Here is a 17,247-nt window from a genome sequence, read left to right as displayed (position 1 = left end):
GCATGAAAACAGACTAACACACCCCTATCTCTACGAAAAATGAGCCAAGCACAGGGTGGGAGCGGTGGCTCACTCCTGTAATCCCAGCACTTTGGGAGGCTGAGGCGGGTAGATCACGAGGTCAGGAGATTGAGACCATCCTAATACAGGGAAACCCCGTCTCTACTAAAAATACAAAAAATTAGCCGGGCGTGGTGGTGGGCACCTGTAGTCCCAGCTAGTCGGGAGGGTGAGGCAGGAGAAAGGCATGAACCCAGGAGGCGGAGCTTGCAATGAGCCGAGATCGTGCCATTGCACTCCAGCCTGGGCAACAGATCGAGACTCTGTCTCAAAAAAAAAAAAAAGAAAAATTAGCCAAGTGTGGCAGTGGATGCCTATAGTCCCAGCTGCTGGGAAGGCTGAGGTGGGTGGGATCACCTGAGCCTGGGAGGTGGAGGCTTCAGTGAGCTGTGATTGAACCACTGCACTCCAGCCTGGGCAACAAGGTGAAACCGTCTCAAAACAAAAACAAAAAGAAGAAAAACAGAACAAAGAATACTTCTTTCTGGAGGTAAAGAATATCTAAACACAAAGTAGGGTTCCTCCTCCCCTCAAAAGTCACCCTTTAGAAAATGAAGTTAATTTACTTTCAAGGACTCGAAAAATCTCTTCTATTCCAGCACGCTCCCATTTCCTTTATTTTGATAAACAGCTGTTTGGGGAAGAAATCTCTCAGCCCAGAATGACCATGATTACTGCAACAGGCCCATCCAAATCTAAATCGCAAAGCAAGTTCTGAGTATTTAACCAGAAGGTATCTGGTACCAACAGTTTTTTTAAAAAGGGGCAAAGTAATTTAACACTGATTTAATTTAGTAATTACTGCTGGACGTACGACCTCATAATAACCATGATTAGGTTAGTTACAAGCAAGCATTTCAAGTTACTTTAAAAAGTAACTTCAGCCAGGTGTAGTGGCTCATACCTGTAATCCCATCACTTTGGGAGGCCAAGGTGGGTGGATCACTTGAGGCCAGGAGTTGGAGACCAGCCTGGCCAACATGGAGAAACCCCATCTCTACTAAAAATACAAAAATTAGCCGGGCGTGGTGGCACGTGCCTGTAATCCAAACTACTCGAGAGGCTGAGGCAGGAAAATTGCTTGAACACGGGAGGCAGAGGTTGCAGTGAGCCGAGATCACGCCACCGCACTGCAGCCTGGAAGACAGAGCAAGACTCCATCTCAAAAAAAAAAAAAGTACATTGGTTAAGTAGCCACACTGTGATCATTAAGGCCAACAGATGCTTGTGGCTTCAGATAAAATTTCCAAAGACAGCATAGGACACGGGTTCACAAAGCAGGTTCACATGCCATTTACACGGAAGTGACAGAAAACAGATGCTGCGAAGGTTAATCAATGAGACTGAAAAGGAATAGCACTTCCAAGTAAATATATTTTGTATGATTTTAAATATACATCTAACCAAAATAGTAAATAACTATAGGTAGACTATTTGATCTATATTTCATAACCTTTTATATTCAAATTGGAAAAAAAAAAAGCTTTTTGAGGACCTTTTCATTAATATTATCTTATTTTCGGGCACTTACTGTATTTCCATGAGTTCGTAAGCAAACACAACAGGTCAGTGTTAGTAGACCACCCTCTTTTTATATTTGCACTTATGCCTGTCCCCTGGAAGCATCTAAGCCTTTGACCCTTGAACTCAGCCCACCCAGACAGGAACTCCCCTACTCACCTTCTCTCATCTTTTGATCTAATTCATCCAGTGTTGGCTCAATCAACTCCCAGCCATCTGGGGGTGCTTTCCGGCTTCTTTTGACTTTAGGCATTTTCCTTCCACACGATAATTTGCAAAGATCTGGGGGGAAAAATGAATTGAATTCTGAGTCTCAAATCCCCAAAGGCCTTTGTCAGTCATTATTTTAGTACATGCTGACTTCCTTTAGTCAGCACAAGGTCACAGCTATGGGACAGGGCTCAGCACGCAGACTGTGTTCAAATCCTGGCTCTGCTACTTACCCGCTGTGATCTTCAGAAAGGTACTTAACCTTCCTAAGTCTCTGTTTCCTCATCTGTAAAATGAGGATAATGGAAGCTACCTTATGTGGTCATTGCGAAGACTTCATTAAATTGTATCTATCATGCCTGGTGTATAATGTGTGCCTAGGAGACATTTGCTGTTGTCATTAGCTAACTTCAACTACAAGCTTAACCCTATACTGGATGTTGGGAGCACAGAACAAACAGTTAAGGCACAGCCTCTGTCCCTTAGAAGGTGGCATTTTAGCAAAAAGACAATTACAAAGGAGAAAAAGCAATTACAATAGAGCATAAGGAGGGCTGTGACTCAGGGAGCCATGGGGGTGAGTATTTAAAAAGGCAAAGATGGAAGGCCAGGTGCAGTGGCTCATGCCTGTAATTCTGGTCTTGGCCAGCACCTTGGGAGGCTGAGGTGGGAGGATCGCTTGAGCCCAGGAATTTGAGACCAGCCTGAGCAATGAGGTGAAACCCTGTCTCTACAAAAAAAAAAAAAATCACAAATTAACTAAGCATGGCGGTAGATGCCTGTGGTCTGAGCTACACGAAAGGCTGAGGCAAGAGGATCACTTGAGCCCAGGAGGTTGAAAGGCTGCAGTGAGCCATGTCACACTACTGCACTCCAGCCTAAGTGACAGAGTGAGACCATGTCTCAATAACAAACAAAACAAAACAAAACATAAAACAAAAAGGGAAAGATGGTTGTAAAATCAAAGTACCTTCGGATGTGCTTCCCAAGAGTAGAGATAGCAGAAAGATCTCTGGTCTCTGCAGTTGCAGGCTTGGATTCTTGTCCAGCTCTAAAAAATTACTCTGTGAGTTTGAGGTCACTTTCCCTCTCTGGTCCTCGGTTTCATCTGTAAAATGAGAGCAGTGGATTAGCTGATTGCCAAGGTCTCTTTCACACCAAACAACATATTCCATAAAGACGCGTCAGGTAGTTCCCATGTAAGAGGCCAATCCAAATCTAAATAGCAAAGCGTTTTTCAAACCACACAGCATTTCCTTGCTGCCAGAGAGAACTCAGGTTAAGTATTTACCTTTCAGCATAACAGATTCATCTCTCTCAAATTCATTCAGTCACTCCCTTCTGTAAGGTATCTGACTAACAACCCCCCCCCCCCCACAGAGCCTCCTCTCATGAACTCTCTAAAACCACCGAATTAAACTCTAAAAGGTAGACTCAGGGTCACACAGTTGGGAATTTGCAAAGCCTGACTCTGGAGGGCCCCTGACTCCCAAATCAGTGGTCTTCGCACTAGTCTCCCCTACGCTGAAGCTAGATATAGGTGAGTTCTGGTCTCGGCCCCAAGGCGCACAGCTTGCTACAAGAGAATGATAGCTTTTCCACGACCCAGGGAAATTTGAGGGCCCTGATCCAGCCTGGGAGTCAGAAGAGGCCTCCCCGAGGTGGAAATGGTAGGCGGTAACCAGATCGAGGAGAAAAGAGGAGGTAGGAGGTAATCAGATCGAGAAGAAAGATGTGCCGGGAGGTGTAAGAGAGATAGCGGCGCCCGGGGAAGGAGGGGAGGAGGAGCGAAGGAAGATATTAGTGCGGGATTGTGGGGAAAACTCATAAAAAGGACAGCACCTGAACCTGGCTTAGAAAAACAATCAGTATTTAGACAGAAGACGTTCCTACCAGAGAAAACGGCGTGAGAATCCTAGAAGAAAATCCCCAAATCTACCGCCCCTCAGAAGAATGAACGGGGGCGCCGCCTCCTCTCGGGACTCTCTCCCACCTCAAGGTCCAAAGCCCGAACACATCCCAGTGGCTGACTGAGAGTCCAGCCACTCAGATCGCCCCCCAGGACGGTGCGCCACGGGTCTCCCGCCTCGGCCGTTGCCAAGGTAATCGAGAACAGAGGGAAAACACCTACCGGAACCTCCGGGACCTTGGGTATCTGCTTCTCAACTGACGGCTTCCGCTCCTCAGGCGAGCTCGGAGGCATGAGGTCCTCGCGGAGCCCCGCCCACCCCGCGCGAAGATTGCGTCATCTTAGGTGTCCTCAGCAATGCCTGTATAGAATTCCAGAGTCGCTGTTGCCTTTTGCCCTCACTTCCGGTGAGTGGCCGGCAGGGCCACTCGTCTCTCCGGACGGAGAGACTGGGGGGTTGTTGCCTGGCAGCGCGCGGGCAAGCCTGGACTCAGGCGGCGCACAGGACAGGCCGACTCCGTGCGGAGCCCTCCCTGAGGTCCGGGTCCTTGCGGCCACTGAGGTGGTGGCGGCGGCGGCGGGGACTGGACCGGGCGGAAGAAGTCGAGCCCAAGACATTTCCGGTTCCGGTGTCAGTTCGAGGCGCCGCCGCTGCCGCAGCCGCCGGAGCCGCGATGCCTAAAGGAGGTGAGGGGCGGGCGCGCGTGGCCCGCCGGCCTAGAGGGGCGGCCCGGGTCCAGCTCTCGCTGTCCCCTCAGCCCGTGGGCGTCTCTGAGAGCAGCGCAGAGGGAGGCTGTCCGCACTGGCTGAGAGCCAGGCCTGGGCCTCGACGCCCAATTGTCCCGATGGGGAAACTGAGGACTGTGGTGTCCAAGAGCCACTCCGTCAGTGGTCTGAGGAGTTTCGGAAGCTCTGGGTCCTGGCCAGCGTAGAAACCCGGATCTGGGATGCCCTTCTCCGGGGCTAGGGGTTCTGGAATGTATCCCACTTTTAGGCTGGCTGGGAACTGAGTCACCGCGTCCCGCGCTTGTGCCGGGCCCGCCTGCCTCTCGCGTAAAACGTGGGCCTTTTCTGGCTTCGGTTCAGCCAGGCCTGCGTAGGAAGACTTAAGGCGATGCCTTGCAGACCTGGTTTCGACTCCCCTGTTCGGTAACGGCTCGGTGTGTTCCTTTGAGCCAGTCGCTCCACCTCCTGTGTCTCCGTTTTCTCTTTTGCCAATGGGAATAACGATTGTACCGACCTCGTACTGTTGGGAGGCTTCAACTAGGTAATCCATGTGGAGTGGACAGTACAGTGCCAGGCAGTCGTTAAAAGCGCCCAGTGAAGCAGTAACTATTCCTATTTTTAAGACTTTGCCAGCTTTTGGCCTTCTAAGAAGGTCCATGACTGCTCAGTCCATTGTAGCCCTTCCTCTATCCTGTTTCCCCCTTTAGAATCAATATTCCCCAGTTTGAATCCCAGCTATGTCACTGTCTAATTCTGTGGCCGTGAACAAGTTAGCCTCCCCCTCATCTGAAACACTGGGCTAATCCTTAGCTTGGTGAGTCCGGGCTGGGGTGGTAAAATGATAGCGCTCACAGAGTGCCTGGCTACCTCCTGGCACAAAACAAATATATTTGTATTGGTAGCTCATGTGTTATGTTGGTTAATGCACTCAACCCACAGAAACATCTGCCTGGAGCGTTTTCAAACCTAAATCGCTTCCTGACTCCAGAGATAATTGGGCATTACGGAGCTAAATGTGTTTAAACCTAGCTCTCTACTGATTCTATTCTGTGGCTGGAAAAGTCTCTCTGCTATTGTTCCCCAGTCCCTTCATCTGTAAAAGGAGGTTGCTGAATGAGCCATCCTCCTTCCAAAGTTTTACTTAATGGATACTTTGGGCAAAGGTTGGAGGTTACAATTAGAAAACCTTAAATATGAATTCATAGCTAAATGGTCTTTGGGCTTGTGAAAAGCTTTTTTGGGTAGACAAGGTGTACATTTTCTTGGGTTAATCCGAAAACCGCAAAAACCCATGAAGGTGTTAAAAGTATCAAACACCCCAAGAGCAAAGGACCAACTCTTGTTTGCATTATGTTAACTGCAAAGTGTTTTTTAAATTTCGAGTTGTTAATGTTGCCTGGTGTATTAAGAGAGCAAGAAAGGGTGTTGGTTTTTTTCTTGGCACACTTGCTCTCTCACAATAGGACTTTAGTAAGCATATACTTAGACACCCCTGGATTCTAGGTAGTCATTAAAAATGGGTGGTGTGGTCTGTAGCAGCCCAATTATGGCTCTGCAGCTGCTGTAAGGAATCAAGAGACCAATATCTCTGCTGCCGCCTCTGGAGTGCAGAGCAACTCTGGCTGATTACATTGTCTTTGCTCAGAGACAGACTCTGGAAAGCAGGTGGGCCTCAGCTTCCAGGAGAGGTCGTGTGTGGAAGTTGAGGCCACAGCCACCCCTGCATACTCGGGGACCAGCAGAGGGGGATGCCATCCTGCTTTAAAACTGGCTGATGGCTTTAGCAAGGGTCATGACGCCTGGTGTCCTGGCTGAAGAGGGTCAGACTATAAAACTGACACTTTAATTGCTAGGCACATTTTTAACTTTTAAGACTGTGTAGTCAGGTTTGTTTTCAGCTGTACTTTGCCAATCATTTCTTAGTCTAAGCACAAAGTTTTTGCCTGTAGGTTTGGTTTTTTTTTTTTGCCTTAAGTATTCTCTTTTTGCCACTACTAAGATGAACACGAGGTATTTTATTGTATTTCTGATATCTGCAGTAAATTGCTTATGTGCTCAGTGGTGGTTTTTATTGTTGTTGTCTTTCCACCAAATACTAGATTAGAGAAAAAAGTAACCATTAGCTTTTTTTTTTTTTTGAGACGGAGTCTCACTCTGTCGCCCAGGCTGGAGTGCAGTGGCCGGATCTCAGCTCACTGCAAGCTCCGCCTCCCGGGTTCACGCCATTCTCCTGCCTCAGCCTCCTGAGTAGCTGGGACTACAGGCGCCCGCCACCTTGCCCGGCTAGTTTTTTTTTTTTTTGTATTTTTTAGTAGAGACGGGGTTTCACAGTGTTAGCCAGGATGGTCTCGATCTCCTGACCTCGTGATCCGCCCATCTCGGCCTCCCAAAGTGCTGAGATTACAGGCTTGAGCCACCGCGCCCAGCCAGCTATTTTTTTTAAATGTTTTTGAGATGGAGTCTTGCTCTGTGGCCCAGACTGGAGTGCAGTGGTGCAGTCTCGGCTACTGCAACCTCTGCCTCCCGGGTACAAGCAATTCTCCTGTCTCAGCCTCCCAAGTGGCTGGGATTACAAGCATGTGCCACCATGCCCAGCTAATTTTTGTATTTTTAGTAGTGAGGGGGTTTCACCATGTTGACCAGGCTGGTCTTGAACTCCTGACCTCAAGTGATCTGCCTGCCTTAGCCTCCCAAAGTGCTAGGATTACAGGCGTGAGCTGCCATGCCCGGCTATTAGCGAACATTTTTGTAGTGCTTATTCAGTAGCAGGCGCTATTCCAGCAGCTTTCTGTATATTGATAAATTCATCTATCTTTGTGACAACCCTGTGAGGTAGGGACACAGATGAGGAAACTGAGACTGAGAGGTTAAATACCTGCCCAAAGTCATCAAGCCAGTAAGCGTAGAACCTGGGAGTCAGACTCTAAACTTCGTGTTGTTCAGCACTCTGCTTTGGTCTAAGTCTCCTGGTCTATGAAATGGGACCAGCTATCACTCCTATACCATAGGTTTGTTCTGAGGATCAAATGTGCCCCTGGCTGGCCGGGTGCAGTGGCTCACGCTTGTAATCCCAGCACTTTGGGAGGCTGAGGTGGGCGGATCACAAAGTCAAGAGATCGAGACCATCCTGGCCAGCCAACAAGGTTAAACCCCGTCTCTACTAAAAATACAAAAATTAGCTGGGCATGGTGGCCCACGCCTGTAGTCCTAGCTACCTGGGAGGCTGAGGCAGGAGAATCACTTGAACCAGGGAGGCGGAGGTTGCAGTGAGCCGAGATTGTGCCACTGCACTCCAGCCTGGGCGACAGAGCGAGACTCCATCTCAGAAAAAATAAAAATAAAAAAAGCGCCCCTGGCTGTGACCAAACATTGTGTAAAAAGCCCTTATAGTGATGGCAGGGGTATAAGTGGTACATGTTTCTGTGGTTGCATCTGAGTCCACTATGCTTAGATTGTAAGGGACCAGGGGATGTAGCCAGTCACTGCAGTGCACCGTCCGCCATGTCTTCCCCTCCGGTCTTCTGTGTGGGAGCCATCATTTAGTACACAGTTTGGTGATGCATCAGATGGTCACAAGTTGCTTCCTGTGTGCCTCTGAACACAGGGTGGAGGAGGTGTCGGTTTGGGTGGTGCTGGGTGAGGGGTAGGTGAGGCCTCTGTGGCCTCTGATGAGAGCACTCCAAGCAGGACACAGCCCTTGGGAGGTCAGAACAGTCGAGGCAGCTGCCTCCCCCCTCACCTTCTAAACTGTGGGTCCCTGCAGGGAGAAAGGGAGGCCACAAAGGCCGGGCGAGGCAGTATACGAGCCCTGAGGAGATCGACGCGCAGCTGCAAGCTGAGAAGCAGAAGGCCAGGGTGAGTACGTGCCTGTCCAGGCCACGCCAGTGGCCCAGGGTGGTGCTCTGCTAATTTGGTTCACAGAGAGGCCAGGCAAGGACTACCCATTCGCAGGGACAAGCCAGCACGTGGCGGTCGGGAGGGCAGTGAGCCCCAGGTGTGAGTCTCAGAACAACCAATGACAGGGCATGGGCATCCTCTGCCTGGATGGGTTAGAAAGAACTGTGGCCGCTCTGCAGCAGCTGCCTTAGTGGGGCCCCGTTCTTGGTCTTGTGTACCTAGTTTCTGGAGGCTCTCCCTTCTGCAGGCCCTGTCCATTCACAGCTCAAGCTCCCAACACCCCTGCTTGTCTGCTGCAGCCACACAGGACGATTTGCCACACTGCACATGACATGTGCCCCTGACTTCCCACACCCCCATCAGCAGTGTGCTCTCCATCCCTGGAGACATTGTTTAGCCTCTCCTCCTCTGTGACTTGTGCCTCCCCTCCAGCTGATTTAGTAGTTCCCTCTTCTCTGCTCCCATAGTATATTGTCCAGGCCACTGTTAGGAAATAGAATACGTTCCCATCGTCAGCATCTGCATCCTTACCACATCATTAGATTGATGCCTGGATCAAGGGCCTAAGGGAGCAGTCAGGGCCAGATGGGTAGACAGCCGTGTCGTGCCCCAGGAGCCTCAAGAAGGGAAAGGCCACATCCAGCTGTGGGGTCTGGGGGGGGTCCTTGGGGGAGCCGGCAGCTGAGCAGGACATGGAGAATATGTGGACAAGTGCCAAGAGATGAAGGAGATGAGGTTTCTGTAAGGGACATTTTTGGTGGGAAGGCAAGAAAGGTGGAGGGAAGCAGCCTTCTGAGGTGTTGTTCTGGGAAGCTGGTGCAGGAGGTCACCTGTCTGGGTGGGTCGGGGGGGATGGCTTGCCATGGAGTGACGTGGAGAGCGGAGAGGACTTGCCTGGGAATGCCAGCATGATTTGGCAGCTGCATGCGGCAGGTGGGAGCTGAGCAGGACGGTGGTTTTCAGCCTGGTGGCTGAGTCCTTCTGACTCCAGGAAACAAACTTCTCACCCTGGCTGCTGAGGTGGCTGGGTTAGGAAGGGGAGCAGGGCCTTCTGTGGCTGTGTGAGGGGCTTGCTGGACTATGGGAATGGCCTCTAAGCTGTGGTGCTGAGTGCGTAGGCTGCCTGTGTCTGGCCCAGGTATCATTCCCTGGGGGCCAGGGTCACAGTAGGACCCTTGTCATCCTTGGTTCCATCCTTCCAGAGGCTTGATCTCTCAAGGTCCACAGTCTGGGGGGGTGATGGGGTCACAGTCTTGGGGATTTGTTTTGCATTTTTGATTCTGCAGGTTGTCCATTTCTGAAACAGGAAGAAGAGGAGCAAAAAGAAGGTGGAGATGGGGCTGCAGGTGACCCCAAAAAGGAGAAGAAATCTCTAGACTCAGATGAGAGTGAGGATGAAGAAGATGACTACCAGGTACTGAGTCTTTTGAGGACCTGGGGCCTGGACTCACTCATTCAACAAACAAACATTGAGTGACCGTTTAGTACCAGTCCCAAAGGTAGCTGCAGACAACGTCCTTGCTCTTGAGGGTTTACACTTTATGGGAGATACAGACAATAAAGAAGTAAACAGAAAGTGTCATTTCAAGTAGTGAGAAGTGTTACTAACAAACAGACTGTGATTGAGGGGACCTGGAAAAGCACTGTGGTGGTGAAGCAACTTATACACTGAGATCTCAAAAACAGGGTGCAGCCAGCTGTGTAAAAATTGGCATGCAGAGCAGTTGAGAAACTAGATTAGCAAGCGCAAAGGTCCTGTGGTGGGAATAAGCTTGGCATGTTCAAGGACAAGAGAGGGGCCAGTGTAGCTGTGACTTAGTGGGTAAGGAGTGCAGTGGTCCAGATGCAGGAGGAGAGATTGGCAAGGGCACCTCCTGTGTAGTTGTTGAAGGGGGTTGGGGTTTCTTTTCTTTCTTTCTTTTTTTTTTTTTTTGAGACAGAGTGTCGCTCTGTTACCCAGACTGGAGTGCAGTGGTGCAATCTCGGCTCACTGCAACTTCTGCTTCCTGGGTTCAAGTGATTCTCCTGCCTCAGCCCCCCGAGTACCTGGGACTATAGGTGCGCACCACCACGCCTGGCTAATTTTTTGTATTTTTAGTAGAGACGGGGTTTCACTGTGTTAGCCAGGATAGTCTTGATCTCCTGACCTCATGATCTGCCTGCCTCAGCCTCCCAGCATGCTGGGATTATAAGCGTGAGCCACCCCCCGGCCCCTTTTTCTCTTTTTTTTTTTTTTTTTTTGAGACAGAGTCTCGTTCTGTCACGCAGGCTGGAATGCACGGCTCACTGCAGCCTCAGCCTCCCAAGTAGCTGGGACCAAAAGCACACGCCACCACACTCAGCTAATTTTTAAATTTTTTGTGGAGATGGGGATCTCACTATATTGCCCAGACTGGCACCATATTCAGCTAATTTTTAAATTTTTTGTAGAGATATTGCCCAGGCTGGTCTCCAACTTCTGGGTGCAACTAATCCTCCCACTTGAACCTCCTGAGGTGTTGAGATTACAGTATGAGCCACCATACCTGGCATGGGGCTTCTTTATGGTGGGTAGTGGCACAGCTGGGGAAGGCCTTGAAGGGTGAGAGAGACATGACCAGATGTTTGTTTGCTTTTTTTTTTTTTTTTTTTTTTTTTTTAGCTGGAGTCTCTCTGTCGCCCAGGCTGGAGTGCAGTGGCGCGATCTCAGCTCACTGCAAGCTCCGCCTCCCGGTTCACGCCATTCTCCTGCCTCAGCCTTCCAAGTAGCTGCAACTACAGGTGCATGCCGCCACACCCGGTTAATTTTTTTGTATTTTTAGTGGAGACGGGGTTTCACCATGTTAGCCAGAATGTCTCGATCTCCTGACCTCGTGATCCACCCACCTTGGCCTCTCAAAGTGCTGGGATTACAGGTGTGAGCCACCACGCCTGGCCTCCAGATATGCTTTTAAAAGATTATTTTGGCTTCTCCATGCAGAGTGAATGATAGGATGTTGAGAGTAAGAGCAGTGTTTAGATCAGAAGTCCTGGGCCTGGCGTGGTGGCTCACGCCTGTAATCCCAGCACTTTGGGAGGCCGAGGCGGGCAGATCACCTGAGGTCGGGAGTTCGAGACCAGCCTAACCAACATGGAGAAACCCTGTCTCTACTAAAAATACAGAATTAGGCGGGGGTGGTGGCTTATGCCTGTAATCGCAGCTACTCAGGAGGCTGAGGCAGGAGAATCCCTTGAACCCGGGAGACCGAGGTTGCTGTGAGCCGAGATTGTGCCATTGCACTCCAGCCTGGGCAACGAGAGCGAAACTCCATCTCAAAAGAAAAAAAAAAGAAATTGTGGCTTGCCCTAGGGTGGTGACAATGGCAGTGGAGAAGAGTGGACAGATATAAGCCGTATTTGGGGGTTGCTGAAGGAACGAGGAATCAAGGATATGCTTAGGATTGCAGGGAGGGTCCAGTTGGGTAAAGGATGAATCTCAAGTTCTGTCTTGGACATGTTAAGTTTACAGTGCCAGGCATCTGAGTGGAGGTGTAAGTGTGCAGCTGGACTGGAAGTGTGTGGAGGGAGCTCTGTGGAGTCAAAGCTGTTTCCCTGCCCCCTTAAGGAGAATTGATGGAATTGACAGGACCTGAAACTTTGACCAAACCTGCTGCATTGAGAACACACTCCTTTCTTCTGGAACTTCCCCAGGGGAGGTGGAAGGGTGCAGGTTCCAGATTCTTGGGCCAGCACCCCAAACCTGTAGAGTCTGTGATCCAGTGGCTCATTCTTGAGTTACATGTCCATCAGCTAAGGTGGGCAGGAATTGGAATTGGTCCTGACAGCACACACTTGGCCCACCCTGCCCTGGGGATTCCAGGCCAGGGCTTCTTGCAAGAAGAATCAGGCATGGGATTCCATGGAAAACTGCTTTTGGAAGCTGAGCTTGAAGTGGGGGAGTGGCACTGTGTGAGTGCTTGGAAGCTGGGGTAGGGCGCACTTCTTATCTACCACCTACTTCCTGGTTGACTTAGGCAAGTTATTAGACCCTGAGCAAGCCGTTCTGTGGGCTCTTCCCAGGCTGGTGAAGATGCTCCAGAGAGCTGTCCCCACCGTGAGACTTGGGCTGAGCACTACGTGGGCTAGAGGTGGAGCATGAGTTTGTCCTCATCCAGATGGGCTGTTTAGAGATGGTAGGAGTGGCCCTCGGGCTCCACAGGACCTGAGAACTCCAACAACCAGCTTCTTGCCCTGTTTTAGCAAAAGCGCAAAGGCGTCGAAGGGCTCATCGACATCGAGAACCCCAACCGGGTGGCACAGACAACCAAAAAGGTCACACAGCTGGATCTGGACGGGCCAAAGGAGCTTTCGAGGAGAGAACGGTAACATCACTGGCTGGGCCTTGTGACCCGGGGAATACAGGCTAGCAGTTGGCCTGTGGGATGCTAAGGTCCCCAGTTGGCTGGGAGCTGTGGCTGTTTAATTCTGTCTCATTCCCCAGCGGCCCTCCAGTGGCCTTTAAAAAGCCACACAGAATTTGTTTTCACCAATTGATACGTGGTATCAGGGGAAATAGGACAACAGACTCAGACCTGAGCATTGCGCTTGAGGTAATGGTGCAGGATACAGAGGGTTGCCCTCCATTCCCCTCTTCCAGAGCACCACACCCTGGGGAGACTTCCCTTACCCCACTGATCTGACCATTCCTGACCTGCATCCATCTGTAGTGTCATGGCCCTGAGGACTGGAAGGGGGCTGTGAGCCTGTGCCGGCCAGAAAGGCAGTCCAGCCCAGCGCAGCTCAGCCAGCTGTCCCAGGCCTCTCCAAGTCCTGTGTGAAAATGAAGCTGCAAATATCTTCCTCAAGAGTTGTATGAGGATCAAGATCATGTACTTAAGCACCTGGCACAGGATCAGTCCTTGACTGGTGCCCTGACGTTTGGCAGCCGCCAGGTGACCTCAAGGGCCTTACAAGAGGTTGAAGCCTGTTGGTTTCTCTCCTGACTGGGCATTTAGGATAATGGCTGAGGGATGTGTCTGTGAAAGCCTCATGGGGAAAGCCATGAGCTTGGGTGTGATTGCAGCTGCTAAGGACCCTTCTTTTTTTTTTGGAGACGGAGTCTCGCTCTGCCCCCAGGCTGGAGTGCAGTGGCGCGATCTCGGCTCACTGCAAGCTCCTCCTCCCGGGTTCCCGCCATTCTCCTGCCTCAGCCTCCCGAGTAGCTGGGACTACAGGCGCCCGCCGCTACGCCCGGCTAATTTTTTTGTATTTTTAGTAGAGATGGGGTTTCACTGTGTTAGCCAGGATGGTCTCGATCTCCTGACCTCGTGATCCGCCCGTCTCGGCCTCCCAAAGTGCTGGGATTACAGGCGTGAGCCACCGCGCCCGGCATGCTAAGGACCCTTCTGTCCCCCTTCAGTAGCTTTCTCTTGGCATTGACTTCAAAAACCCAGCAGCCTGGGTATTCTGCCACTGTGGTATTCTGCCATTGGCAGTTGTGCAGCCTTCGATAAGGCTGTGCCCTTTCTGGGCATCAGTGTCCTCACCAGTAAAAAGGATCCTATTGCTCCCTCCCTCTGCCCTTTGCGGTTGCAGAGACGCCCTGCCTGGCACTTTGCTTTCACTGAAGGGCCCTGCAGAGCCTTTGGGCTGCCTCGGTCATCATTCCTGAGGCTCAGCTTAGAGGCTTCTGATTGTGTCACGTCCGTCCTGGGCTGGGATCTGCAGGTCGCCAGGTATTATCTCCTCATCTCTGTAGTGAGGCGTCTGCTCCTTCCATCCCCTCGAAGTCCCTCTCCCTCCCCTCTGGCTACCTCCCATGCCTGATTTCTCATTACTCCCCAGCTCTGTGTACCCTGAAGACCTCTGGGAGGCTGAGTCTCTCCGCCAGCCTCCTGCCAGGCAGGGCCCTCCCCCACTCCAACACTTGGCTCTTCCAGGAACCCAGTGCCAATACGCCCTCTGATCTCACCCCGAAGGGCATCCACTCCAGTTCACAATCTCAAGTTTGGGAAGATCCTCAAAAGGAAGCGCATGACCCTCACCACTGACTCCACTTAGGGGGTTCATTCCTGACACCTTTGTCCCATGGGAGCCCAGCGATTATTCCCATCCCCCTACTGATGGGGGCTGTGTCTTTGGGGGGGCAGCACCGTGCACATCTGAGCTGCTGTAAGAATGGGTCATGTGGTATTGACCTGAGACTGGGTGTGTCTGTTTCCCATTGTGGTCCTCATCCTATGCCCTGTGGCGGCTGCTTCCACTTCACTCCTTTTTTTGTTTGTATTTTTTAGAGATAGGATTTCACTGTGTCACCCAGGCTGGCGTGCAGTGGCGCAATCATAGCTCACCACAGCCTCGAACTCCTGGGCTCAAGCAATCCGCCTGCCTTAGCCTCCCAGGCAGCTGGGACAACAGATGTGTGCCACCACATCTGGCTAATTTTTAAATTTTCTTTTTTGTACGACAGAGTCTTGCTATATTGCCCAGGCAGGTCTCAAACTTAGAGCCTCAAGTGATCCTATTGTCTTGGCCTCCCAGAGTGCTGGGATTACAGGCCTGAGCCAGTGCGCCTGGCCCTTCATTCCTTGTAGGATATGATCCCCACTGGTTTCATCCTCCTGGTCATCTTCTCTGGAACACTCCTGGCCTGGTCCCCCTTCTCTCCATGGCCACTAGAGCCTGATCATGAAGCCCTCAGGCATCCTCCCCTCCCTGCTGTAGGTGGACGTTGTCCCCTCTCCCACTGAGGCTTTCTGGAAATCATAGATGTTCTCTCCCTGGGCCTCTTCTTCCTGCTGACTTTCTTGGTGAACGTCCACCAAGCAGGGGGTTCATGGAGCCAGGGACTCACAGCCAGAGCACCCCTTCCACCTTGGCCCTAGGCTGAATTCTTGGCCTTTATTCTGACTCCCATCCAGTTTGGCAAACAGTGGTGGGAAAGATGTCCCCGTGACACTATTTTATCCACACAGAGAAGAGATTGAGAAGCAGAAGGCAAAAGAGCGTTACATGAAAATGCACTTGGCTGGGAAGACAGAGCAAGCCAAGGCCGACCTGGCCCGACTGGCCATCATCCGGAAACAGCGGGAGGAGGCTGCCCGGAAGAAGGAAGAGGAAAGGAAAGGTAAGGGCTGGGCTGCACATGCAGGGACAGCCCCCAACTCTGATCCTGGGCCAGCCACAAAGCCCTGAACTCGTGTCCCTGTCCGCGAGGTGATGATGTGGTGAGGAGTGACTGCTGCCTAGGAGATCATTCAGGAGAGGCCCACACTCCCTGTGCCTGCCACTTGCCGGGGGACGGGGAGGGTCCAGCGACATCATGGAGTCAGTTGTGGGTTGAAGTCCCAGCAGAGCACTGTCCACAATAGGTGGAGTTACTACTCCTAACAGCAGGAGGTCACAGGAAACCACGCCCCTAGTACAGACCTTGCCTGAGACTCACAGGTCCCACTAAGGTCTCTGGTGCCTTAGGAACCTGGGAGAGCTGCCTGGGGCTACCGCTGCCCATCTCCAGGGCTTGGGAGGGTGAGCTGGATACACAGCGGCTTGACTTCCGGCCCAGGCATCCCTTTTCCTGTGCTCTCCCTCCAGGCAGGCCAGAGGTGGTGGAGGTTCCTCTAGGCCAGGGTGGCTATGGGAGTTAGTCGTTTATAGGAGCATTTGACTTACAGCCTTCCATCTCCCGGGGGTCTGTGAGAGCCCCTACATGTTCATCTGTCCTGCCTGGAAGCGGGCCCAGAAAGGGGAAACCAGTTGCTCAGGGATGTTGTCACTTGCACCAGAAATCCAGTGATCCCAACTTCCCATTCAACCCTGCTTCACAAACCCCAAGCAGGAAAGGACTTCACATGTAACTGTTGGAACGTTTAATTTAGACTTCAGAACCTGTGGCGGGAGGTTAGAATTACAGGGTTCTGCTGGGAGGTGGAGTGAGAAGTTCCCATTTGCCCACAAGAGTGTGTGTTGGTGGGGCTTTGTGGAGGGGACAGCTTTCTATAAGGTCGTCTGGCCACTGAAACATGTCAGTAATGTCAGGGGGTCCCGGGCTGGTAGCTGCAGCAGAAATCCTCTCCCATGCCTCGGCTCTCCTCGGGTCCCTTCTTTGTTGCACAGGATATTTTCTGCAGCCTTTCAGACCTAAGGTTCTAGAGTTCTGGCACGTGTGTTGGGAGGGGTGGGGGTTGCTTTGTTTTAACCCCTGCCCTTCTCCTCCCACTCTCAGCAAAAGATGATGCCACATTGTCAGGAAAACGAATGCAGTCGCTCTCCCTGAATAAGTAACCGCGACGTGTGGGAGGAGATGCCGGGGACCTGGGCCACGCTGCCAGGACCTCTGCTGTGTCTTGCCCACCCTGTGCCCTGGCGCCGCTGCAACAGCCCCTCACGGCCAGGAGCCCCTCACGGCCTGGGGCCTCCTCTTCATCTTGGCACAGAAATTGTTTGGGGGATGTGGGGGGGGCTGGGGGAGGGGCAGCCGCTATCTTTGAGACAGAAAGATGCAGGACAGCATTTCATATGTAACCATTTGAATGTTTTCGCTGTTTTTAGAATTCAGAGCCCTTGCTGGGGGGTGCCTGGGAGATGGGGTAAGAAGAGCTTTCATTTGTCTGGTAGATAGCACGTAAGGGGATGGTTGTCCCAGGAGGCAGCTGCCGACAGGTTTGCTATACCCAGCCCCGGACTGTGTTGCCTGGGTGCTCATTCAGAGAGGGGCTGTCATCTGGGAGCCTGTGCCCCTGGGTCCTCGAGGGTCATGGCTTGTCCCTGGTCAGTCCTGTCTGGTCGAGGCCTCGCCCGTCTGCCCTTCCCTGCCCAGTTCCTACCCACCTGGCCAGGGCCAGGCCCATTTTTACCTACCCATTGATCATTTCAAGAAACCTCTGTTTACTGTGTGGCATCCAGGCAAAACATGCTCCACAAATTCAACTTGTATATTTGGCAGATTAAACTTGACATTATCGTAA

General features: G+C 51.6%; 2 protein-coding genes across 5 annotated transcripts in view; one reads left to right on the top strand and one right to left on the bottom strand.

Moving 5' to 3' along the window:
* BUD31 (BUD31 homolog) overlaps positions 1 to 4,279 on the bottom strand; it is a 10,140-nt gene extending 5,861 nt beyond the window's left edge. Inside the window, exons 1-3 of one of the 4 annotated variants that reach the window (XM_033191796.1) lie at positions 3,923 to 4,279; positions 2,762 to 2,899; positions 1,741 to 1,863 (exon numbers count right to left, since the gene is read on the bottom strand). In XM_033191796.1, the coding sequence (XP_033047687.1) occupies positions 1,741 to 1,834 (94 nt within the window). In that variant the 5' untranslated portion in view covers positions 1,835 to 1,863; positions 2,762 to 2,899; positions 3,923 to 4,279. Of the gene's footprint in view, positions 1 to 1,740; positions 1,864 to 2,761; positions 2,900 to 3,684 lie in introns of all 4 variants that reach the window. The other 3 variants (XM_033191797.1, XM_033191799.1, XM_033191798.1) reach the window with 3 other exon arrangements.
* On the top strand, positions 4,104 to 17,247 carry PDAP1 (PDGFA associated protein 1). The gene is made up of 6 exons (XM_033191795.1): positions 4,104 to 4,387; positions 8,190 to 8,281; positions 9,630 to 9,737; positions 12,542 to 12,663; positions 15,256 to 15,407; positions 16,506 to 17,247. The coding sequence occupies exons 1-6, from the start codon at positions 4,375 to 4,377 to the stop codon at positions 16,562 to 16,564; spliced, it is 546 nt and encodes a 181-aa protein (XP_033047686.1). The 5' UTR covers positions 4,104 to 4,374; the 3' UTR covers positions 16,565 to 17,247.

Source organism: Trachypithecus francoisi, unplaced genomic scaffold, assembly GCF_009764315.1.
Source record: "Trachypithecus francoisi isolate TF-2019V2 unplaced genomic scaffold, Tfra_2.0 Lachesis_group4, whole genome shotgun sequence".
In the NCBI taxonomy this organism is placed as follows: domain Eukaryota; kingdom Metazoa; phylum Chordata; class Mammalia; order Primates; family Cercopithecidae; genus Trachypithecus; species Trachypithecus francoisi.
Note: the sequence above shows the minus strand (reverse complement) of the source record. Positions and strands in the feature narration are given on the sequence as shown.

Excerpts from the sequence above, each read along its gene's own strand:
- PDAP1 (XM_033191795.1), top strand. Across the intron at positions 9,738-12,541 it reads ATGAAGAAGATGACTACCAG|CAAAAGCGCAAAGGCGTCGA; the intron begins GTACTGAGTCTT and ends GCCCTGTTTTAG. Across the intron at positions 12,664-15,255 it reads GAGCTTTCGAGGAGAGAACG|AGAAGAGATTGAGAAGCAGA; the intron begins GTAACATCACTG and ends TTATCCACACAG.